Raw genomic sequence first — 26583 nt, 5'->3', positions numbered from 1 at the left:
TAAGTTACCCTATAATAATAAACTGATCTGCTGATTATACAGAGCCACCTGCCTTGTCTTTCAGTCTCAAGATACCTTCTTAGTTCAGTGGACACTTTTCCTTCCCTCGGTCCTCCAGGAATCACTAAAAGCAAAGTGATCTGGAGCCTGGTAACAAATATTACTCTTTTTCCTCCAGTAAAAATATTGTCTCCATGGATTGTGGGCCATATTCCAAACATTTAAGTATTAAACTTAACGATGTATTTTTCTACAGATATAATAAACAAGGCTTTCATGTCAGAAGGACACAAAGGCTGACTCAGGACGTGGTCCCACAGAGCAGTCGTGTGGTGACAATGAAGCACCATGAGTGACACTGTTCCTACAGTAAAATGCAGTTCTAATGGGGATGGCAGGAACTCTTCTGGAAGAACTCCACAGGCAGAAGGGGGAGGTAAGATCTTCCAGGACACTAGTGGCACGTTAACATATACCACGCTACAAGTTCACTCATATCTACAGAAACTTCTCAACTAGATTAATTCTCTTCAGGTATTTCACACTGGAGGACAGAAGTCTGCTGTGCACAAAAGACAAGGGTTCACATCCCCACTGGCTATCCATACTCTCATATCTTTTTTAAAACAACGATCACCACAGAGAAGACAGTAAGACACTAATCAAACAAGAGAGCATGGTCACAGAGCCTGCGCTGGAACAGGAGGATGCCAATACTGCAATACTCAAGTTCTGAAAGAGAACTGTTAATCACTAATAAAACATCTAGTCTACTATATAAATGCTAAGTGCTGATAGTTTTTTCTACCCCAAGTCACAAAGCCTGGTTGATTTCATCAATTCCTAGGAAACGCCTCCAGAGAGTAAGGAAGGAAGAGATTCTAGGTAAGATGGAGTGTGCATGCATCATCTCCTTGCCTGTGTTAGCGGGTGTAGTGGCTCTTAACAGGTCAATGGGTAGGAGGACCCTCACTGATAGGGGAAGGGAAAATCATCTGAGAGTCATTTTGCCCAGAGCCAGTCTCTAGTTTCCGTATTATCCATTTTAAAAATAAATGAAAAAGGGGAAGAGGGCATAAAAACACCTTCCAGAAACGTGGCATCCTCTGCTAAAGTAAAGAAAACAGGCAAACAAAGCAACCTGTTTAATAAAGTTCTGTTTTTCTCTTTTCCTTGCTCTTAGTGTCTCCTGAACCTCTTATGAACTTCCTTGGTCTTTGGACTGGACTTTTCCCGCAGTCTTCTTCAGATGCCTTGTCATGAAATTCCATAAGACTCAATACTTAGCCCCTGACTTCCTGTCTTTCATTCTCTTTTACTCACATGATCACACATAATTTCAATGAAAAAAAACAAGAAAATAGTGGAGTCTCATCTTATATAAGGTTTAAATTCTAAATAAGTAAGATGGAAACCATACATGGCCAAAAGTCCTTAAAATCACCTAAGGTCCAACCCAGATAGTCTTTCCTCCTGATTACTTTTTCTTTTCTTTTTTTCCAGTTAAGTACTAGATGAAGTGGTTTGCTCCTTAAAGGACTACACAGATTGAAAATCTGCACTGTATCTTTAAGCATTAAAATCACTCCAAAGACCGTAAGATGCTCATGGGAGGCACATGACAGGCACATGAGGGCAGAGGCAAAGATTCAAATCTTCCATCTTACACTCACTCCAGACACAGACAAAGGGAGGAGAACTGTGGGCAGAATTATTCTGTATTTACTATTTTTATTCTCTTTTTGCCAAATGGTTTAGAGATGAATTTGTATAAACTAAATATTTGTGAGTCCACTGTATACACACACACACACACACACACACACACACACACACACGAGATAATGTATTAGATTCAAGTAATCACTGGTTTTCACCAAAAGAATGTGATCTGTAACAATGTCTATTTTTAAATATGCTTAACATCACAGAATGTTAAGAGCTAGAAGGAAGAAACAAAGATAAGATTTGGACCCTGTCCTCAAAGGGCTTATAGTCAAGTAGGGGAGATAAAGCATGTATAGAAATAACTATAATAAAAGGAAAGACTGTGATCAGTACTATGACCCAAGTATAAAATGCTATGGAAGTCTGGATGAGGGTGGGCCTTTACTGGTAAATGAAAGAGAAGCTATCCAGGCAGGGGGAATAGAGTTACCCAGTAACTCATTAACTATTCTGTGTGCTCTGCTAGTGATTCTTCTTCTTTAAAAAAGGATTACTCACTTTCTGCTTTTTTTCCTTGGCCATGCTGTGCAGCATGTGCAATCCTAGTTCCCTAGTTCCTAGGGATGGAACCCACGGCCCCTGTGGTGGAGACATGCAGGGGACCACCTAAAACATCTAAAACATCGGACCACCAGGGAAGTCCCTCATGTGCAGGTTTTATGTTTTGTGCCCTGACATATATATCATTGACTAGCAAATTATACTCATTGCATGTTATTCCTTCCTTTAAAAAAAACTTCCTATTATGAGTCAGAGTTCTCTCTAAAGTAATTTTTTAAAATGTTCCAGCAGGACCTTTTCTTTCTTGTCTACTGTTTCATCCTCCCCTACTTCCTGCCTGTTTGTAACACTGGTCTCAAATGCTCTAAGTACAACACTGGGTAAAAAAAAATGGTCCAGGACTATTCTCCACAATTTTATCCTCTCTCTGGCTGATTATCTGCTAACAAAACATGAGCTTAGGGACTTCCTGGTCCAGTGGGTAAGACTCCACATGTGCAATGCACAGGGCCCAGATTTGATCCCTGGTAGGGGACCTATATCCCACATGTTCCAACTAAGCTGCAGTGAAACCAAATAAAAATAATAAAAAACAAAGCAAAACATGAGCTTAATATATTTCTTACCACGTTGAGGATGCTAAATCAGGAGAGGACACTATAGGGAGCATAGCTGTGAGACTACAGGCTCTGAAACCAGAGTCCAGGGCCTGAATTCTGCCTCTGCCACTTACTGAGTCATCTCAGCTCTAAAACTCAGTTTCTTCAACTGTAAAATGCAGAGAACTAGAATTCTTACTTGACATACCTACTCTAAAGATAAAATAAAATGATGCAGGAAATAAATAAGACTCTCTATTTAAAATACTTAGCTATTATGTGCCTCACACTTAAGTAAAGACTTGATGGAAACTGGTACTGATGATAATTTAAGTCATCTTTTCCAGTCTCCTTTCCAACGCAGGAATTTATTTTTTGGGTCTGAGACAGAACAGAACCTTCACTGTGGTAAAGAGTTCACTGTTGTTCCTAAACTGTCCCGTCTGCTGTGAACAGCGATACCTGCTAGAAAGTTCTTAACTACACTGAGCTACAATGTGTGTGGAACCATTTCCATCCCCTGACCCTACCTGTGCCCTCTGGAGTTGCAAACAGCAAGTCCCTGCCTTCTCCCCTGGAGTGCTATCACTCTCTCTAATCTGAACAAATGGCAGGCCGTCAGGAAAAGGAAGCACAATTTATTTGACCACCAAGAAAAAGTTCCAAATGCCATGCCTGGGTCCACAAACCTGTCTCTGAGGAGATAATCGTTCCTGTTCCCTCTAAAGCACTGCTCCTGGAATGGCCCTGGACCTTGCCCGTCTTCTCTAGCCCTTTACATGCTGAGTCAAAAATTTACAAGGCTATAACATCCCTAAAGGCAAGTTATATAAACAGTCAGTGTTGCTGGAACACGAGTTCAAGGAGGAAATGGCAGGAGGTGAGGCTTGAGAGGCAGGCTGAAGAAGGTCTTGGAGATCTTTGTAGATGATGTTAAAGGGCCTCAGCTCAATCCTTGTGGCAGTGGTCCCCACCTCTTTTCCTACATTCACAAAAGTTCACCTGTAGAACACACTCCTCTCTAGCACCCAGTGTCATTCAGTATTCATAAGGGTTCTGAGGAAAGTGCAAGAAGGCATGAGGCACATACTTCTTCCCATTAAGAGTCACTGCTGTGGGGGGATAGAGAGCCATTGAATAATTCAAACAAGGGAGGCAGTCAGTCAAAAATACACTTGTAATACGTCATCAGGCAGGTGTGTAAAGGATGGATTTAAGGGGGTAATTCTGAAAGCAGAGAGAACAGTGGGAAAAATGTAAAAATAAAGACAGAAGTCATCATTTATTAAGCTAAGCAACTACTCACCAACTTCAATCCTCAAAATAACCATGAATGGTGAATATTAATATATTTAATCAAAGCAAAGAGTCTTTGATTATAAATCATACCATTATTTTATGTATCACTAAAACGGATAAGGTTGAAATGCTATTAAACTATGAAATGCCATTGCCTGTAAGGCAAATCTGGATTTGATATGCTAAACCTGTAAATATTACCCAAATAAGGGAGTCTAAGAGTCAAGTAAAGATGGTGTCACCCCTGTTTTACAACCAAAAAACCTGAGGTACAAGGAGGTTTCAAGAGGGTTGCCTAAGTCACACAGAATCTGTCAGAGCCAGAACCCATGAAGCCATTTCAGGCAGAATCCCACTCAAGGAAAACAGGGCTTCTCCTGAGTCCACCACACGTTACCTCCCAAGGGAGCAAAGGCAAAGTTAAGTGATACATTGATGTATGCCCTGAAACCAGTGGGCACACACAGGTCATACCCTTGAAAGTGAAGGTTCAATTAGAATCCAGTTTTTAAAAACAAGCCTTTAGCTGTGTGAATAAGACATTATATCTGAAAAGTGCTTTGAAAATTAAAAACCACACCAAATTTGGACAATCAATCACCCGTAATAATCAACCCATCAATTATATTTGAGTGCCCTGTCAGATGACCAACAAAGACTCACCTACTGACATTATTCCAAGACTTTAAAACCTACTGGAAAGAATTAGGAATACAAACTTTAAAGCAAGAGTAAGAAGAGAAATAGGTTGGAGACCTACAATAGTGGAGTTCAAAGACGTCATCAAATGTAAAACTTGAGTTGGGTTCTGAAATCTCAAAAGCTTGTTGGGGGGGAAGATGAGGGTATTTCAGGGTGGCGACAAGGCGCGGGTAGAGGCAGAAAGGTGGGAGTGAATCACAGTACACATGGAAAGCAGGAAGATGTGTCCGATGGGCCTGAGGGGTCTATGTTCTAAAGCAGAGGGAGCCCGAGGGGTGAAAGAATCCACAAGCCAGAGATCCTTTGAGGCCAGAGGGAAGAATGTAGACTGAAGGGAAAATGGGGAAACTGTTTCTATGAAAGATTAGACTGAGTGAAAACAGTTGGGAGAAAGACTAGCTTAGCTGCTGTAGTTACCTAGAGCTGATCTGTTAGTTATCTGGCAAGGAAAAGAAAAGGCAAAGGAAAGGCAGAGGAGGGTCTGAAGCAAACACTGAAGGAAGAACCAGTATCATTTTGTCACTACTTGGAAACAGAAAGCAAAGCAGGCATCCCTGAGATTTCATACCTTGAAGAAAGACGGTATTGATACACTGGCGGAAATGAGGAAAGTTAAGAAGGGAAGACAATGGCTTAGTGGGTAAGTGGGTGGAGGGGGGCAGGAAAGGAGGTGAGGTGGAGAGGAGAAAGTGAGTGGACTTGTGGGTGAACACAAAGCTGGAAGTGGTGCCAGCTCATAAAGATGGAAAGGTGCTGAACACCCAAGGAAACACAGGCCTTTAGCCTGGGTCAGAATGAGAGGTGGATCTGTTCCCTATGTGCATCAAAGCAGACGCGTGCCCAAGGGCGAAGGTATGAGGAGAAAGCCAGCAGGGTGCCAGGGACAGACCTGTGCAGAACATGCCCATTTCTCTCACTCTGTAAGTAGGATAAGAAGCAGCAGTTTTAAAGCCCAAGGGGTCAGGCACAGTCAGCAAGGAACTGTCCACTCCTTTCCTGAGGTTTCTCTAATCAACATGAACATGATTCTTCTAGGGTAAATTCAGATATATGGATCCCGAAAATCTAAAAGGATGTACTTGTGTAGCAACTGGGCAAAAAACAGCAAGTGCTCGGCTCCAGGCTATGAGAGGGTAACCTCCCTTGAGGGCTGTCTGGAGTTAAACCTCAGGCGGATGGGCCTGGGCTTCCCTCTGCCCCTAAGCTACTTAAAATGTCTCGTGGTACAGACTTGGCTAACTTAAGAAACAGAGACAGAAACTTATTCTCTACAGAATGTGGACTTTAATTTTTGAGGTCATACGCAGATAAGGCCACAAAGATTTATCAAGGACCAAGATGTAGTGTACTGTTTTCCCCAATCGGGAGCGATCTTCCAGACTCATAACTGTGTCCTGAGGTGTACTCCAGGCCATGACCACTGCTGTGCATACTCACTGGCCCTCCCCACTCATCCTCTGGAGTTAATCACAGCTCCTAGGCTAGGGGAAAGGGGTCATCTGTAGACAACCTATCACTTATCTGGCTTCAAGCTCAGACTTTGTCTCAGAGCAGCAGAGAGCAATCTAAACTGTTTACTGTCCTAGGCAATAAAGTCTGAATCGAGAGAGGATTGTTCTCTTCAGTGCACTGGGCCTAAAGCCCCAGGGTGATAAGCTGGCAATAAATGCACATGGCCCAACATTTTGGAAAAGTGAGCCCCCACACATACGCAGCTGCCCTCTCCAGAGGCAGGGACTCATGTCAATCTCTTCTGTAATGATGACCTACAGTGACCTACCTGCCGCTCTTTTCCCATCCCTCCCTCATCTCCTGTTACTTTCCCCCTTTCTCACTTCCACTCAGGTATATTGGCCCCAAGGTCTCTGGACTGGAACCACTGACCTGGAATTCTCCAGGGAAGAACCCATCTCTGACTTCTCTTACTTTCTTCCAGTTTTTGCTCAAATGCCATTGTATCAGTGATGCCTTCCCTAAGCACCCTGTATAAAACATCAAGCCTTACCAACCCACACCTTATTTTCTCATTTTCTCCTCTGAACTTATCACCCCCCATTTACTGTCTCTCCTCTAGTAGATAAAAGGTTCAGGAGAAAATGAAAGTTTGATTAACTATTTCCCTATTAGCAGATGGACAAATGAGGTCAACAATGAATAAGCACTATGTGTCAAGTATTGTGCTATTATCTGGAACTACATGGGTGAACAAGACAGTCTGTTCTTACCTTAACAGTATCTTGAAGTGGGGATGGGCAACAAACAAAAGAATGAAATACTTACTATGTATAGGCCTTATTCTAAGCACTTGTTGTATATTTAATGCTCCATATAAGCTAGCTGCTATCTACCATAAAAGCCAGGGGCTATCATGAGTTCCTGTCTACACATAAGTTCCAAAGGCACAAGCAATACAGTTCTTAAGTGGCAGAGCCAGGAATCAGGTCCCAACACACAAAGGGTGTGTGCTCTCAACCAGGCAAGTGAGCAAAAACAATACATTGTTAAACGTCACGGCAAAAGCAGTTGAGGGTGCTAGGGAAATGGCAGCACTAGTGTAAAGAACCCGTCTGCCAATGCAGGAGACATAGAGACATGGGCTTGATCCCTGGGTCAGGAAATCCCCTGGGGGAGAGCATGGCAAACCCACTCCAATATTTTTGCCTGGAGAATACAATGGACAGAGAAGCCTTGTGGGCTACGATTCATAGGGTCACAGAGTCAGACACGATTGAAGCGACTGAGCACACACACATGCACACACCTATTTCAGTCTATGGGCAGGAAGGGAACTGCCAAAAAAGGTTTCCCTAAAAACCTTTCCAGAACTGTCAGTCTGGAAATGGAAGGGGCTAGAGATTCTGTTTTGGACATAACTGAGTGTGAAGTGAGTTCAGATGGTACTTTAGGAACTATCAGCAGACAGATAACTGAAATCATGGGACTGTGTGAGATGTCCTAAGAAGTGAATGTCTAAAAGAAAAGAGAGATCATTTAAGAGGTAAGAAGCTCAAAGTGCCAGATTAAACAGCCAGAAAGGTAGAAAAACATCAGGTAAATGGGTACCATGGAAACTAGAAACAAAGAATACCTTAAGAATGAGGAAATATCAAAAGTACTTGACGAGAAGGGCAGTGGGGAGTGTACACTGGATTCAGAAATGCAAGGATCAAGGCCCTCCACAATCTGATCATCAACTACTTCTTCAAACTTCTCTCTGACCAACTCCATACATAAACTCCATACTCTAACTCACTGCTCTTCATCTAGGACAGCATTGTTCCCATCCCAGAGGGCATCTGGAAATATATCAGGCAGAGGCCCCACTGGCATTCAGCAGAGGGGGTCAAAGAATATCAGCAATTCAGGGAGAAACTGCACTGCACCAAAACACCACTAATGTCTGCTGGCAGACCCTCTGACTAGCTGGAGTTGGTGCAAAGTTCCCAGTCCCGGTGGCCTTCACCCCCAATGTTCCCATGCTTCCTTATCCCCTGCCATACCTTTAACCTTTGTTCCTACCATTTGGCCTCCTGAAATTATGGTTTTGGAAACAGAAATCAAAAAATTCAGTAAATTTTTACATATCTTATAGTATTTGCAGATATGGAAGCAATTTATTCTATTACGGAATTTTAATTTGGTAAGTCACCTGAAATTCATTTGAGAACTACAGAAGAGACAAATACCAAGTATTTCACTAGAGAAAGTGAAAAGCGGCTACACTAGATGCCTCTTACTAAGAGTCAATTATGTTTCCTTCTTACAAGTGTGTGCTTCTATTTTTCTGATACTAAAAATTTCTAAGTTTTCACCTATAAAATGATACCGAAGCAAATGTCAGATTTATTTTTCCTCTAAGAAAATAAATGAAGACAACAACAAAAAAAGCCCTGTAGTAGTCATTAGTATATTCAAAACTATTTCAGGTTCTCCCGAATCTTGGGCACACGGGTAGGACTGCACTTCCCCAGGTTTCTAAGCGTGGCCGTGTGACTTGCCTTTGGCCAATGAAATGCGAATGTGATGGATATGCCACTTTAAGAGCCAACACATCAAGTGCCCAGGTGGAAGTACATGTTGATGAAGATTTCCATCAGCCTGGACCCCAGGGTGACTACAGTGGCAGAGACACTACAATGGCCACACAGTATGAGTGAGAAGTGAACCTCTCTGCTATAAGCTATTGAAAATTTGAAGCCAGTGGCTCAGCAGCAAAGAAGTCACCTGCAACGCAGGAGCTCCAGGAGACATGGGTTCTATTCCTTAGTTGGGAAGATCCCCTGGAGAAGGAAATGGTAACCCACTCCAGTATCCTTGCCTCCAGAGGAGCCTGGAGGGCTACAGTCCATGGGGTCACAAAGAGTTGAACACAACTGAAGGAACTTAGCACACACGGCACACATGACCAAGTCTATCTAGACTGATACAAACATCAAGTCTGAAAAAGGGTTCTCAACTAGGGATCAAGAAATTCTGTTTTTTATCTCAGAGCAGGCCAATCCTCTTGTGTATCCTAAAGGATAACAGCAAGAAAAACACAACTAAATCTCTGTTCCAGACTTCTAGGGCATGTACATATTAGCTATCAAAGGGATATACAATTTATCTGCAACACAACCAAGTAACATAAATCAGTAATACGCTCGGCTCTAACTACAGTCTTGTCAAACACTGGTTTTACTGAAAAGGCCGGATACAAACAGATAGCTCTAAAGGTCAAATCTGGCTGTTTTGTGTACACTGTCATCCTAATGCCCTTAACTGGCAATTAAGGAACAATTAAACAAACCAAAAGGGTTCTCTTCAATTTCAAGTGGGAATCAATGACACTGCACGCTGAGGCAGTGCAAAGGTCAAGTAAGGAATGTGACAGTGTGTACTGTAGCCAGTGTTAAGTGTAGTTTGGTGCAGCTTTTCTTTCCTTTTTTTAAACCAAATATAGCAATGTTAGAAATTTAAGAAATCATTGTTGCTAATCGCTGAGCTGTCCTGATGGAATGAGATAATAGCCCCTGAAAAATATTCTGCCATAAAATTCTCTCTCAAGCATCAGTAGAGAAGGGCCAGGGATGCAATGGGACAAAAGGCAGGCCTCAGCTCCCCTCCACTCTCTTGGGACCATTCAGAAAGAGAAACACAGGTAGCCAGATATGCGAACTACCACCTTTCATAAGAACTGAAGCTCAAACAGAATGTGTTGTCCTTTTGGGTCCAAACAGGCCCTCCTTCCTCACTGAAACCACACAAAACGTGTGTCCTTTACTCTTCCTCCAGTTTTTGAGATAGAAATCAGGATCTCTCCTTCAAACGTCACTGGTGTAGAGGGCGTTAATGAGCTTTCTTATCACAGCCTCTGTTCTCAGAAGGGACACTTCAGGAGGACCATGCATTATTACTATCTACAATCCTTTCATCTTAAGGCTCAACAGTTCATTTCAATTTTGAGCCGTCAGCATTTTCCCATTTCAGCAGCCTATACTTAGCAGAGATTTTAAATTCTATACTACAAGATTTCTTAGGTTCAGACCTGCCCCAAAACATATGTTCCAAATCTCCTGAGACAGCCCACTGCAAACTGAAATCTATAAAAACCAGATGCACTACCTTGACACAGCCACTAAATCATGACTCTGATGACCAAAACTGAAAGCACAGCTGAGTTCCAGCTTTGCTGCTGAGACACCAGTAGAACAGAATGTGAGGCTACTCACACGACTTTCTTTGAACAAAACTCAATTCACCAAGATCAACGCCAATTCCCACTTCAGCCAGGATGTACTTGGTGGGATTTCTGAAAGCTGAAGGGAACCAACTGCCCCATGCAAGGAGAGCTCCAAATGGTACAGCCTAGAGAGCTGGGGACTGTGCCAGAGGCTATGTAAACAAACTTGACTCCAACCTGCGGCACTTTAAGTCAAGAAGAAATTTGTGAGGCTAAGGCATGAGAACTCTTTATTGACACACACCTGGAGACACGTCCCACAGTGAAAGGGGCCATGCTAGATCCAGTGAGGGAGAAAAGGGCAAACACAAAGAAAAAAACAGTCTAATGAAGAAGGAAAAACATACAAACTTACATAAACTAAGGTACACAAATCAGAAATAGCACTACATATTGTTCACAGAGACAACAGGCCAGGGTAACCAGTACAATCTTTATGGTGGTAGGACTTGAGCTGAGCTTAAAAGACAAGCTGGATTCAGTTGTTTAAGATGCTGAAAGGCAATTCAGGCAGAGGCTCTGGAGCAGGAATTACAAAGAGATGAAGACTGATTCAGTCTGGCTAGAGCAGAAGGCATCTGGCTAGAAGTAATGGTAAGTGAGGACAAGATAGAACAGGGACAAATTGTGGAGAGCCTTGCATGCCCGGCCACGGTGTCAAAGCTTGATAATGGGGGACCAAAACAGGTTTGTGATTAAAGGAGCTCATTTAGAGGGTTTGGAAAATGAATCTAGGGGACTTCCTGTCGGTCCAGTGATTATCACTCCATGCTTTCCACTGCAGGGGGCACTGGTTCAATCCCTCGTTAGGGAACTAACACCCCACATGGCACAAAAAATAAACGAATGAATAAATAAAAATAAATGAACTGAAAACATCTAAGGAAAAAAAGAAAACAAAGTAAATGAATCTAATTCCAGTGTGTAGGACCAACAATAAGAGAAAATAAGGTTAGAGAATCTGACAGACACAACTGAAATCAAGAGCTACCATAACTAAAGACAGTGCTTGACTCATAACTGAAACTAGGATCATAAAATATACATACATATAAAGGACATTACTGGGACAAATGTGGAAAATTAAACATAAACTATATATTGGATAACAGTATTTATTAATGTTAAATTTCCTGAGAGCTAATTATGTTGTGGTTAATAATTAATTATGCTGTAATTAAGTATGTTAGAGAATTATGCACAATGTATTATATAACATGCTGTCCTTGTCCTTAAGAGATGTGTGCTGAAGTACTCTGGGTTGAAAAGTTATGATGCCTGCAACTAACTCAAATGGTTCAGGAAAAAAAAGTAGATATATATAGAGAGATTAATATAAATGCAAGTGTGACAAATGTTAATAATCGGTGAATCTAAGAACAAGATATAAGAAGGACTCTATGGAAAGAAGCACAGGTTTTAGTGATTGACTGGCTGCTGGGGGCACAGAAGAAGGAAACGTTTTGCATGTACATGACACAGAATACTGGTACTGCCACCCAAAAAGGGAAGCTAAGAAGCAACAGTTTTTAGGAGACGCATGTTGAACCTGGCTACGGATAAGAAGTGGCAAGAAGAAACAACACGCTAGAATGAAATGAGAAAGAAATGTCTGAGCAACTGGGACCTAAGAGAGAAGCATGAGAGGGAAAAGAGTAAAGGGAGAGAGGACTGACATCATAATTTACTGGTAGAAGGTGGGAAGAGAGTAAGAGAAAAACCAGGAGAGTTCTATGTGACAGAAACTAAGGCAGGAAAAGGATTAAGGCAGTGCTCCATGGAATGATCAACAGCATCAAATGCTGCAGAAACATTAAAGGTGATGACTGGCAAATGCAATTAGGAAATAATCAGTGAATTTGGGGTACAAGTAAAAACCAGGCTATAGGCTCCAGAAAAAGAACAGATAAAGTAGAAACGCAAGACTGGGTATACATCACTCACTCACTGAAGGAGTTTACCTTAAATGAAATGACAGTTAAAAGGAGCAGCAGAAGCATGGGAGAGCTGTATTCTGTAAGAGGCTGGGGCAAGCTGGGGAATTTATAGTTACAGAAGAAAGAGCAAATAAAGACATCTCAGAGGTGAGCTGAAGTGAGATTTATGATGCATATTAGGGACAGGAAGAGAACTTAGTTCTAGAAATGGAATGGATTAAACTTTCTTCAATACAGGAAGAAAGGGTGAGAGAAGAGGTGAAGAGAGCTGCAGTAATAAAAACAGGACATTGACAAAAATAACTTAGAAGCTGAGAAAGAAATCCCAAGATTAGGAAGAAAAAAAAAAACAACTGCCAGGACAGCAGGAATTCAGTCATTTCTGGTCCTTACACAGGCCTCCTGCTCCAGCCACCACTGCATAGGGGAGTGGGGCAGCTACCCGTGATGACCCAATGCACAGTCTAACACCATCTGAGGGGAATCCCGACTTGAGGTGGAGAGACTCTTCAATTAAGGATGGCTTTAGAGGTGACATTCTTATTGTCTTATGATAGATCCTTTACCTATCTGAGTAAAAAGACAATTTTCTTCTATCAACATAAGATATGCCTGGATTAACAGCTGCTCTACATTGAGGGCAAAGGTGAGCTTGAAATCCCACTGAAAGAAAGCCACCTGTTGGAAGATACCTGCTGACATTATACGGTGAGTAGAGTGAGATTCGGGTTCCTTGGATCATCACTTTTCAAAAACCTTAGGAGATATGGGTAGCAATTTCCTGATGTCATAGAGCAACTAAAAATAAAACAGTTTTACAACCTTTAAAAGAAATGTGCAGCCACAGCAAAACACTGTATAGAACTCATCTGAAGATAAGACATATGAGAAAGAACAACATTTTTATGGCCTTTTATTTCCTGCAAAAGTCATGTGCAATAAAATAGATGGGACTGAGATTACTTTACTGCTTTAGCAGGTATCCTCACAAATAATTAAAAAACAATTTTAGAATAATCAGAAAAAAAAAAAGTGATTCCTTCAGGAGTTGGAGAAAGAGCTCTCAATATATTTTAACAACTTTTCATGACTAAAAATTCTTAGCTGCTAAAAAGAGAAGACACTCCCTTTAACTTAATAAAGAACATTTACCTTCAAATTTACTATACTTCAAATACTATATATACAGCAAATACTGACAAGAAGAGGACTTCCCTTTTAAATCAGGATCAAAATGAGATGAGCACTATCACCACTTCTATTCAACATTACATTGGAGCTCCTAGTCAGTAGAGTAGAGCAAGAAAAAGACATGAAATGTACAGGATTGAAAAGAAATGAGCAAAATGTTTACAGATAAAATATCAGAATTAGTAAGTGTCTACCATAATTCTGAATTGAACATCAACATGCAGAAATAAAGTGATTTCTATATGATGATAGTAGCAATAAAGGAAAAAATGAATATTTAAAACATCAGTACATAAAAAAACAGGTATCTAAGAACAAATTTAATAAAAGATATGTAAAATCTCTATGGGAAAAACTGTAAAAGTTCAGAGAAACCTCAAAGACCTAAAGAAATAGATACACCATAACATGGATAAAATGATACTATAAAAAGTAAATCCTCCTCAATGTTTTATAGATTCAATGCAATTCCAATCAAAATTCCAACAGGCGTGTATGTGTGTGCATGAGCACATGTGTAACTTAAAAACTGACCCTAAATTGTAAACTAAAATGCAAAGGACCCAAGCTCAACTTCCCACAGGACCCTCAACTGCCTCCTCCAGGTATACCATCCCATAGGCCCCCGAGTTTTCAGGTGTTAGGCAGCTGGCATTCTGAGACAGCTTCTACAGAAAACTGGCACCCAAACACAGATTGTCTAGTATCCAGGCAGTTTGCATACCTCACTAGTAAGTTTGCTCCCTTAGCTGCCTGATAAAAAGAGAGGGCATTGTGGGGAAGGGGGAGGGTATGGGAGGGAGGTGGGGTTCACCACTCTAGCAGAGACAGGCCCTCCCCATGGGGACAACGGGAGGATGGAAGACCAGTGCCTCCTCTTCTACTGCTTGAGAATTTCCTTTCCCTGGTAAAATCTATCCCTTAAATCATGATCTGAGATGTGGATCCGACTTGGTAAGCAACAGGTGACAACTGAAAAGGAATCCACTTTGAAACCAGGTGGTTAGCCAAAGGTAACACCTTATTTCACAATTTTTTTTTTAAATTGCTTTAAAATAATAGTAACAATAAGGCCTATGGAAGGCATTCCTCCATTCCCTCTATATTCTCAAGTCTCTTTAATCTTAACCTTTTTCCCCACTGGTACAGAAGGAAAATGGATTTGAGCTATGCCTCTCCTTGACAGAAATTACCAGACAGCAGCATCTTTAGCAACTAACAGTGAAAGTCACTCAGTCGTGTCTGACACTGTAACCCCATGGACTGGGGCCTGTCAGGCTCCTCTGTCCATGGAATTCTCCAGGCAAGAATACTGGAGTGGGTAGCCGTTCACTTCTCCAGGCAATCTTCCCAACCCAGGAATTGAACTGTGGTCACCTGCATTGCAGGCTGATTCTTTACCAGCTGAGCTACCAGGGAAGCCCTGGTCTACAACAACTCTTATTAGCTGCAAAGAGGAGGGGTAAGAGGTCTCTGAAGTTTCTAAGATCCTTTCATATGAAAAGAGAGACTGACCACCTCAAAAGAATTGGTGAGCCCCGGAAGCCTTGTGAGGCTATCAGGGAGCCCCAAGTCAAGTACCTATTAATACAAAAGGAATGGGGTTCTGTGATTCTCCTGTACCAGGCTGCTCAGGGAGCCACGCAGTCAAGCCAGATGCTGAGAGAGAAAACGTTACTCCATGCCCACACCCACTGCACTGGCCCAGGAAGTGCCCCAGGAAAACCCTGGGAAAGTTAACTGAAACTGAAGATACTGAGATGTCAAAGTCCTCAAGATGGCAATGATGGATCTAAAAATAACCTGCCTTGTCATGATGAAAACAGATTAATAAAGTATCATGGCTTAGCAATGAGGAACAGTCTCCTAAACATTTTTATCTCCCTCCAAGGGCCATGGATCATAGAAATGATAATCGGTGGGAGAAAGACCAGAGCCAAGCAAACCTAAGATGCACCCACCTCCACCAGTGAACAGCACTGGGTACAGCATGTGCTGAGCTGGATAAAAGAAGCCCCTATCTATCCCCTTGCTGGCTATGTTCCACATATAATTTTGCACATGAGGATGTTAGCCATGTCACTGTTAGATGCTAGCAACTCGTAACTGCGGACATGTACTTTGACCCACTTCAATTCTGCCTGGCAGGCTACAGAATATCAATCACCTGACCTCAAAATATGTTACCGATGTCTCAGTCACTATATTACTCTTTAGGAAAAATGTAAATTTCACTAAGTCAAAAACCCTTGTGTCGGGGCTTCCCTGGCATTCTGGTGGTTAAGACTCTGTGCTTCCAGCGTAGGGAGCGTGGGTTTGACCCCTGGTCGGGGAACTAAGATGCCCTGCGGAGTAGCCAAAAAAAAACCAAGACAACTCCATGCCGTGTTTATTTCAAAGCTTCACTGTGAGTGGACTATACCTAAGAAACTCATTTCAAAATCAACATAAACCTATTTATCTCACCATCGGCCTGGTAGCCATCATTGCCCTAAACCAACAAGTCTGTCTGTGAAAAATGAACCATAATATAGGCCCAGTAATAATCCTGTGTGTGTTAAAACTGGTAACAAATCTTAGCAAAGTACTCCCAAAACTATAAACTTAAGTTATTAAATAAAACAAGTTCTAAGACTATCTCTAAAGTTAAAAAAAAAAAATGAAAGGACATGAAAGTGTACAGATGGTTAGAGATGGTCAAAGTTCTTAGCTTCCCAGGAACCCTGGCTTGGGAGAGTAGTACCTTATCCATATGGAAGATCAAATCCAATTCACAAACATTTTCGAAACACTTGTCCAGAGTCTCCACGAAAACCTAGGAAACAAGTAGAAATAGATACACAATTCCTATCTTCATAAAATGTCACATGAGAAAGTAAAGGGGGCAGTCAAGATACTATCTGCCTTATGACAAATCTCAAAAACCAACAAAAAACCCCAATGCACTCCAAACCTCCCAGATGATCACCCTGCTTATTCCAATCTGAAGGGGGCAACTGAGGACAGGACCACCTTGTTTTCAGTATAGCAACACAACCAGCAGACACATGTAGCTTTCTTTCCCCTTTTATAAGATGCTAATTAATTAATATACAAAAGAATAAAAAAATAACTACTTATATTATGTCCTTTCCCCAAGCCGCCACTTACACATGCAAAAAAATTTTTCATTATGATGGTGTTAACAGCTCTGTCCAGCTAATTTCAATGAACGTTAACTTTAAAATACTTTTCCATGAATCAACTTAATTAACATGCTTAACAATTTTAATTTACCTTTAAATATAAGAATTAAACAGAAAAGTATACAAATGATAAGGGTACAGCTTAATGAGTTCAGAATGAACATACCATGTAAATGCCATCCTGATTCTGAAATGCAGCATTAGAGCTCCCTAGAAGCCCCCTCTCCAAAGGTAACCACCATCCTAACTCCTACCATCAATTTAGTTTTGCCAGCCCCTGAATCTACTTAAAAGGTGGCAAATTATCCTTTCCTCACACTGCTACTTACACTCAAGTTTTTCCAAACTAGCCAAGTATCACTGAGGGAATATGTATCACATGATAAAACTATACAGAGAAGCAAAGCAATGATCAACTTAAAAGTCTGAAAAAGTGAATGAGAAGGACAGAACTGAGGAGGGACATATAGGAGATTCAAGGCCCTAGCAACGTACTGTTTCTTAATCTGGGAGACAGTTTCTTCTTTAAATTGGTATTCTTCAAATTATATAGTCATGTTTTCCATATTTGTTATACATACAAGTTTCACAATAAAAATTACTTAAAAACAGCAGCAATCTTATTGAGATTCTGACTGGGTTTTAGTAATTTATAAGCCGGAAGTACAGTTGACCCTTGGGCAACACAGGTTTGAACAGTGCGGGTCCACTTACGCTCAGATTTTTTTCAATAGTAAGCAATGTAGTACTACACAATCTCTAGTTGGTTGAATCAAAGATGAGGAACCATGAATATGGAGGAAATGTGTACACAGAAGAACTGTGTATACAGAGGAACTGGATATACAGAAGGGTCCACCGTAAGTTATATGCAGATTTTTAACAGCATGGAGAGTCAGCACCCCTGGCCCCTGTGTTATTCAACGGTCAACTGTACTGACATTTTAAAAGTAACTTATGTATGTATATGTATAATTTAATCATTTTCTCAAAGGCAAAGGGTATGCTTTATTAATTTATTTTGCTCTTTTATCATATTTTCAGCAGAATTTCAAAGTTTTCTCCATATAGATCTTACATTTTTACATTTATCCCTGGGTACCTGAAGGAAATTTTTGCTATCATGAGTGGGCCCCTTTTAAATTTTATGTTTTCTAAGTTATTATTGCTAAGGGAAAGCTACTAATTTTCATACATTAAACCTGTATCCAGTCCCTGAATTCTACTGATAGTTGTTTTCCAATTGTTTTGGATTTTCCAGGTGGATAAGAATTTCATCTGCAACCATTACATACTCTGAAGCCTAGTAAAGCCAATAACTCATCACTGCCCTTTTCTTCTCAAAACATATTTCTGCATTTCTTGGCCATTCATTTTTCCTGATAAACTTTCTCTTCACCAAGTTCAACAAGATCTCCTGGATTTATACTCGGTTTCCCATTTCATCTATTGATCACTACTGTCATCTTTGCTCTCTTTATTCTCTTCCCAGTAAGGAGAACACTTGTAGCGCCACTTATTTCAAGAATTCCTTTATGTTCTTCCTTTAGGATTTTTCAGTTTTATTGGACTCAACGTCAAGTATTCCATACTACGTTAATTTCCAAACATTAAGTATCCTTTGTCACTACTGTAAGTGAAATTTTTTTAATTACAAATTTTCTAGCTGCTTTCACAAGAAAGAGGAAATTCAACTTTGATAAACTGGTCTCATATTCTGCCATTTTGCTAGTATCATTCATTGCCTGTTACAATCTCTGCTCACTTTTTTTCTTTTTTTAAGGTTTTCAGGCCATCTTACAGTGATAACTTACCTCTCTCCTCCTTAACTATGTTATTTATTCACTTCTTTTTTAATCACTCATTACAAATGTTTGCTCAAATTAGAGTGAACGGTAAGAGACACCCTTTTGATAAATGCCTGTAGATTTCTCCCCTGAGAAAACTCTGGCTCTTGGTTTTAAAACTAAAATTGGCTGTTTCTGGGTGACTGGGGGAGAGGAGAAGAAAGATGTTTTCACTATATACTCTTGGTATACCTTTTGAATTTTGAACCACATAAGTGTATTATTTCTTCAACAATAAAAACTGAATAAACATGCACTACATAACCAAGTAAAAATACTTCCTATTCCAATTTAAGAGTACTTCAGAAAAATAATTTGGGTAATTATTTCTCTGAGCATCTACTGGATGAAATTACATTAGTTTCTACTATCTTTCTTATTGCTGTAACAGAGATGTGGCTCAGACGGTGAAGAGTTCACCTGCAATGCAGGAGACCTGGGTTCGATTTCTGGGGTGGGAAGATCCCCTGGAGGAAGAAATGGCAACCCACTCCAGTATTCTTGCCTGGAGAATCCCCATGGACAGAGAAGCCTGGCGGGCTACAGTCCATGGAGTCACAAAGAGTTGGACACGACTGAGCGACTAAGCACACACACAAGAATATTTCATTGTTAAACTGACTTGTATCCTTGGAATAAAGACTATTAGGATATAATGAATAATTCTTTTAGTATGCAGTATTACAGAGAGAAAAAAATTGTTAGAAAAGAACATCTTACTTATAAATCAAAACAAATGCTCATACACACAGAGCCAAAACATGAAACAAAAACCCTTACACCAACAAAACATGAATGATTTAAGATCATACTGCTTGTTAATGGGAGAATCCAAAACAAGAGACAGGTCTCATGACTCCTTGCTTCAACAAATAACCAGCTAAGATTTTATTTAATGATTCTGTCCAACAGTAATAAGTAATATCTGACTAATATTTTCTTTTTGAGAAGCTTTTGGATCATAACCAATCTACTCCAAAAAATAAGCAGTACAATTTTAGTCTGAGTTTAAAAAATAACTTACCTAATAGAGGCTTTCTTGTACTTTTAACATTTAAAAAAAATCTACTGAGTCTATTAGGGAGTCAGTTTTTCATTTAACCTTTATTTCATTAGGATATTGGATTCAAGGTCTTTCTGTGGACCTACTTTGGATATTTATTTTTTGGAGTCAGTTATTTCAAATACATTAGCGTTATAACTATGTATTTCAACCTCTAAAAACATTTTGATGGTTTCTTTTTCTGACTTTTATTCTCTTTTTATTAGGATAACTATTGATTTTATTGTCTTTTAAAAGATCAAACCTCTTTCTTCCTATTATCTTCACCTTTTATTTATCTATCTTCCCAAATCTAATACACCCTAAGTATTTAATAAATGTCCATAATATTATAGTCCATAATATTATAAAGTTACATTTCTCTTTGTCTTGTTAACATAGATATCTGAAGTACATCTCCTCCAAAAACTGGAGCTTAATTTAAAAAATATATTATCACTATATTTCATTTATTTTCTAATACATTTGTTACATGCACATTCCTATAGCATTCTATAGTGTAAAATACTTAATACACTGTCACAATTGAATTCTATGACACAGTATTTTAGATTTTTTTAGTTGAAATATAGTTGACATATAATAATGTTAGCGTCAGATATATTACATAGTGATTTGACATTTGCATTGACATTTTATCATAATAGATAAAATCAACACAATTAAGACTAGTAACCATCTGTTTCCAAATACAGTTATTGAAATATTATGGGTCATATTCCTTAAGTTGTATATTATATCCCCAGCTCATCTGTTTTACATCCAGAGGTCTGCACTCTTAGTCCTCTCTACCTGTGCTGCCCTCCCTCTATCATCCTTCCTTGACAACCATCTACTTGTTCTCTGCAAATCTGTTTCCATCTTTACAACCTAACATTTCTATATCAGATGGTGGATCCATGACTCAAACCCAGGTTTTCTGATTCTAGATCTTGAGCTCTTTCCATTATACCACATTGACTCTCAATATCCAATCTGACTCGGGTGTTAAGAAAGCATTTAAAATTACCACAGAGATAAGTCTTTTTGGCTGTTTCCAGTATTTATTTATAATTCTATATATGATAAGTGAATATGATATACGAAAATTTTAAACTAATACTAAACCATTTTCTCGATGTGAATGGGTAAAATATATAAATAAAATGAAAAGTTGCTATATCCAAGAATATAACTTTTTGGAAGATAATAGTATATGTAAAATAAAAGTACACACTCAAAATTTCCATTTCTTTACCCTAAAGTTTATTAAATTTAGCTTCTTTAATTTTATCTTAACAAAATACAGTTGTAAATAAGTAAAGTTTATATTTTATAGCTAGAGTTTTCTATAATTGGTGTTATTAGGTTTTACACAAGCTCTTTTTGAGTGCTTTCAACTTAAGTGACTTGTTGAAGTCACACAAAGTCTATCTAAATATAATGTACCAAATAATGGAATTGTCCTAATTAATGGTTCCAAGTATAGGGTCCCACATACCTCAATTTCCATGAAAGTAATGAAAACAAATCTGTAAGTCATTTCTAAATTTCAAAAAGCCTAAAAGAATCATGTTTACCTATGTCAAGGCTGCACATATTAGACAAAATATCAAGTTCCTTTGTTTCAGGCTAGAATTACAAGTGAAAATATAAAGTATGTATTTTAAAATATCATTTAGTTTGATACTTGAAAAAAATTTCAAAACATGACATGATAGTATAATTTATAATGACAAGTATTTGGTATCCATCCTTGTTGCTGGCTCCTAAAAACCTTGGAATTTCCAAAGTAACAGGGTTGTCTTGTTCTACTAATAAGGTTAACTTTTGTAAAGCACCAAAGAATGGGGGCTGGTTGCCATGGGAACCAACTGTAGGACCGGAAACTTTGAGTCCCACTTACTGATCTCTGGGAGGGGAGAGGGGATGCAGACTCAATCACCAATGGGCAATGACTCAATCAATCATGTCTATGTAAAGAGACCTCCATAAAACCCAAAAGGGACAGGTTTCAGAGAGCTTCTAGGCGAGTAAATGTGGAGATTTGAGGAGAGTGGCATGCCAGGAGAGGGCACAGAAGCTCCATGCCCTTTTCCCCTACCTTGTACTATGCATCTCTTCCATCTGACTGTTCCTAAGTTAATATCCTTTCACAGTAAGCTAGTAGAGAGTAAAATGTTGCTCTATAAAGTTCTGTGAGCCACTCTAGCAAATTAACTGAACCTGAGGAGGAAATCATGTGGGGAGGCAATCTTGGGCATATTCAATCTACAGGCTGTCAGTCAAATGCACAGGTGACAGACAACCTGGACCTGACATTGGTATCCATCTTCAGGTAGATAAGTGTCAGAACTGAGTAAATTTGTGGGACCCCTGGTGAGTGTCCATGGAGAACTGAGTTACCTGCTTCAGGTGCGGGGTGGGGGGCGTATACATATAGGAATTGGTGTCAGACTCATAAGAAAACCAAGGGCAGTGAGAGAGCTGGAGAAGCAAAGAACCCAAAAGCGCTAAGAACGGTTGAGGGTTGCTAAGGAGCTTTCTCATAGCACCACCTGGTGGACATGCAGCAATGTTTACCACTATCAATAAAGAGACTGACTAAAGGATCTACATACAGATGAAAAATTTTTAGCTACTACAGATTTTTAGCTACTAAAAATCCATACCAAACTCTCTGAAGTGGCTACTATCATTATGTGCTACACATACCTGGATGAGGTCCAAGATCCCAAGTTCACTCTCTGAGGAATCCACACAAAATACAAAGTAGAGGGTAGCATAATGCCGATAAATCAGTTTGTAGTCAGAGCCACCAATCAAACTGCAGAAGATGGGAAACATTTAAAAGCTTGTATTTGAATTGAACATATCAAAGACAAACTCTGTGCCAAGGAATGAAAATGGGCCCAAAAGAAAGAGGGAGGGTAGGCCAAACAATAGGCCATTTCCACCAAGTGAAGGGCAACCAAATTTGGCAGAGGTGCTTAAAGCCATTTTACTTCATTTTTTCTTCTACCCATCCTCCCAGGAACCAAACATTTAAATATCTGAAGCACAATCAGTTAATAGCTTCCCAAACAGAGTTAAGTCTCTCCCTGAGCAGACTATGCTTAGCTCAGCTCAACTGCATCAGATACTCACCCAACACTTAAGCACTGCCTGAGGAAGCAATAATGGCATGATGACGAGCACCCGAAAGTGCATATATGGGGAGAAAACTGATGATTTACCTTCCACCCTCCAAGAAGTTACAGATGTTGTCATCCCGTTTGAGAACTAAATGAAAGGTCTCTCGAACAATCTGCTGCTGAATTTCTTCTGGCTATGGAATAAAAGAAATAAAGTGAGTCAGTGGAAAAGCCTGAAAAACTATATCCCATCAAAGAGGAGAGACAGGAAGCCAAGTGCTTCCAAATAGGAATGATCTGAACATTTGGTACCAGTTTCCTGAAAAGACAAAAATGATGAGTAGAGGAAAAAATAAAAGGAGAATCTATAGAAAATGGAAAAGGCTCTGTTACAGGAAATAAAATAGGGTATATTTACCTAGATATCTAGTCCCTAACCATTACTGTCCTGCTAGGTGAGCTGATATTTCTCATACAAGGTCAAAGAATTCACATAAAACGTTGAAGAATATCTAGAAGGCACAGTCCTGAAATATTTTATATTACCCTAGAAAACATTTATGCCAGGACAAATAACATATGTCAATAGATCTACCACTGTAAGGAAGTCAAGATGTAATCATGTACATGTTTTAAAAACCTGCATGAGAGTCCCTTGGACCGCAAGGAGATCAGATCAGTCAATCCTGAAGGAAATCAGTCCTGAATATTCAGTGAAAGGACTGATGCTGAAGCTGAAACTCCAATACTTTGGCCACCTGATGCGAAGAACTGACTCAATGGAAAAGACCCTGATGCTCGGAAAGACTAAAAGCAGGAGGAGAAGGGGACGACAGAGGATGAGATGGTTGGATGGCATCACCAACTTGATGGGCATGAATTTGAGCAAGCTCTGAGCTGGTGATGGACGGAAGCCTGGCATGCTGCAGTCCATGGGGTTGCAATCAGAAACAACCAAGTGACTGAACTGAACTGAATACCAGTAATACAGACATGTATATAAGATGCTGTGTGACCAACAAAGCACTATTGAGAAAGCATAAAATATTCTACTGAGAGATTTGAATTTTGAACAATTGCAGATCTACAAATACCTTTTTTCACTTACTATTCACTTACTACACACCAGAAAGCTCAAATGTGATGGGATCTCTTGATGACCCACATTTAATTTCTATTTATACATATGAGGTTCATATTAAGTATGTTAAAAAAAAAAAAACGATATGGAGAGGGAGAAATCAGTCATTTAAACAAAAACAAGGACTTCCCTGGCAGTCTTGTGGTTAAGACTCTGCACTTCCACTGCTAGGGGTGTGAATTCAAATCCCTGGTTGGGGAACTAAGATCCCACATGTCTCTCGGCCAAAAAGAAAAAAGTAATTAAAAGCCCTAGACCAGTACTCTCAAATCTCAATGTATAATGGGATTTCCCCAGCGGTCCAATGGTTAGGACTCTGCACTTTCACTGCTAAGGACACAGGTTCAGTCTCTGGCGGGAGAAGTAAGATACCTCAAGTGAGGTGTCTCAGCCAAAAAAAAGCAACAACAACAACTCAGTGAGTTTGAATAATGAATCACCTGGAAATACTGTTAAAATGCAGACTAATTTAGTAGGTCTGGGGTAGGTCCTGAGACTGCAGTTCTAACAAGTTTCCAGGCAATAAGAATGTTACTGATCTGAGAACCATTTTGAGTAGCAAAGCTTAAGAAAACCCTCAGACTGGACTTACCCTCAGTCAGAAAATAAACTCAAGTAACATTAACCCCTTTCCCTATATAGCACTGAGTTTAGGCTAGAAGTGGTTATTTAAAAGAAACAGAAGAAAAAAGAGGAGAAGCATCATTGTGGAGCAATTACTTTTTATAACTTTGACTTACACAGGTACACAGTGGCTCTCCATATTTAATGAATGGATGAATAATAAAAACTTGCTAATAACTGGTCACTGTAAGTTTAAGTAAATCAATCACTATTTTCTGGTTTCCATTTAAAAGAACTCACAAAGTTCACAGACGCCAGGATGCTGTAAAGGTTTAACTCTGTGTACCCAGAAATACACATCATGCTAAGCACCAGCATTTTTAAACCAAAAAAAAATCTTGAAAACTAAAGCCTTTTATCTGACTTTACCAGGAAGTGATGGTAGTCAGTGGGTAAACAGTATGAAATGGTGAGGCTACCAACTTCTAATTCAACAAAATAGTGAATTACCAATGGCTTTACATCTCTCAGTGATTTTCATAATCCCTCATATCTTTTAGTACTCTGCAGTTTCCAAGGTTATTTTCACTCAGGAGCTAATTTAGTTCTTAAAAATCCTACGCTCTCCGGAGAAGATATACAAATGTCAGTAAGGGCACGAAAAAATCAGTCATTAGGAAAAAACCAAAACTACAAGGAGAATCCACTTAACACCTACTAAAATGTCTTTAATCAAAACGATAATAGAAAATGTTGACAGAGAGATAGAAAAATTAGAATTTAAAAAAATATTTACTTTGGGCTGCGTTGAGTCTTAGTCACAGCACACAGGCTCAGTAGTTGCAGCATTGGCTTAGTTGCCCCAGGGCACGTGGGATCTTAGATTCCCCAATCAAGGATTCAACCTGAGTCCCCTGCATTGGAAGGTGGATTCTCAACCTCTGGACCATCAGGGAAGTCCCAAGCTGTATTTCTTATATATTGTTGATAGGAATGTAAAATGGCATAGCCACTTTAGAAACCAGTTTGGCAGTTCATCCAAATGACAACTACAAAGTCACTATGTGACTCAGCAATTCTACTCCGAGATACATACCCAAGAGAAATGAAAATACACACTCACACAAAAAGCTTATACAGGAATGTTTATAGCAGCATTATTCACAAGAGCCAGGGGTAGAAACAGCATCTGATGAATGGGTAATCAAAATGTGACATATCCACTCAATGGAATATGTGCCAAGTCACTTTACTAGCGTCTGACTCATTACTACCCTGGGGACTGTAGCCCACCAGGTTCCTCTGTCCATGGAATTCTCCAGGCAAGAACACTGGAGTGGGTTGCCATTTCCTCCTCCAGGGGATCTGCCCTACCCAGTCACTGAACCCAGGTCTCTTATGTCTCCTGCATTGGCAGGCAGGTTCTTTATCACTAGCACCACCTGGGAAACCTATCTATGGAATGTAACTTGGCAATAAAAAGGAATAAAGAACTGGTAACACTACAACATGATGAACCTTGAAAACGTTATACTAAAAGAAAGAAGTCAGTAATAAAAGACCACATATTGTATGACTCCATTTTACATGAAATGTCCAGAACAGACAAATTTAGAGAGAAAATGGATCACTGGTTGCCTAAGACTAGGGGAACTGAGGAGGAAATACAGAATAATTGCTAATGGGTAGGGATTCCTTTGGGGGATAACAAAAATATTCTGAAATTGTGGTGATGGTTGCATAACTTTTAAAGTACTAAAAACCATTCCACTGTATATTTTTAAAAGGTGAACTGTATGGTATGTAACATATCACAATAACACTTTTAAAAATCTGAGAAAAATTCACACACAAATGCAAACTGAATAGTGTCACTGAATGTTAATATAAATCGATACGATTTAATAAAATGTAACCAAGCTAAAAATTCTATTTAAAAGGTACTCCAAAAAATTTCTTTCATTTCTATTCATTCTATTTAACAAGAGGAA

General features: G+C 39.6%; 1 protein-coding gene across 2 annotated transcripts in view; it reads right to left on the bottom strand.

Annotated features, from left to right (window-relative positions):
• Positions 1-26583, bottom strand: part of AP3S2 (adaptor related protein complex 3 subunit sigma 2) — a 41145-nt gene that overhangs the window by 13600 nt on the left and 962 nt on the right. Inside the window, exons 2-4 of one of the 2 annotated variants that reach the window (XM_020909344.2) lie at positions 22990-23081; positions 22469-22580; positions 16423-16494 (exon numbers count right to left, since the gene is read on the bottom strand). In XM_020909344.2, coding sequence (XP_020765003.2) covers positions 16423-16494; positions 22469-22580; positions 22990-23081 — 276 coding nt within the window. The remainder of the gene's footprint in view (positions 1-16422; positions 16495-22468; positions 22581-22989; positions 23082-26583) is intronic. The other variant, XM_070478345.1, reaches the window with a different exon arrangement.

This window comes from Odocoileus virginianus, chromosome 16 (genome assembly GCF_023699985.2).
Source record: "Odocoileus virginianus isolate 20LAN1187 ecotype Illinois chromosome 16, Ovbor_1.2, whole genome shotgun sequence".
NCBI lineage: Eukaryota > Metazoa > Chordata > Mammalia > Artiodactyla > Cervidae > Odocoileus > Odocoileus virginianus.
The sequence above is the reverse complement of the archived record's forward strand: the minus strand, read 5'-3'. Positions and strand labels throughout refer to the sequence as shown.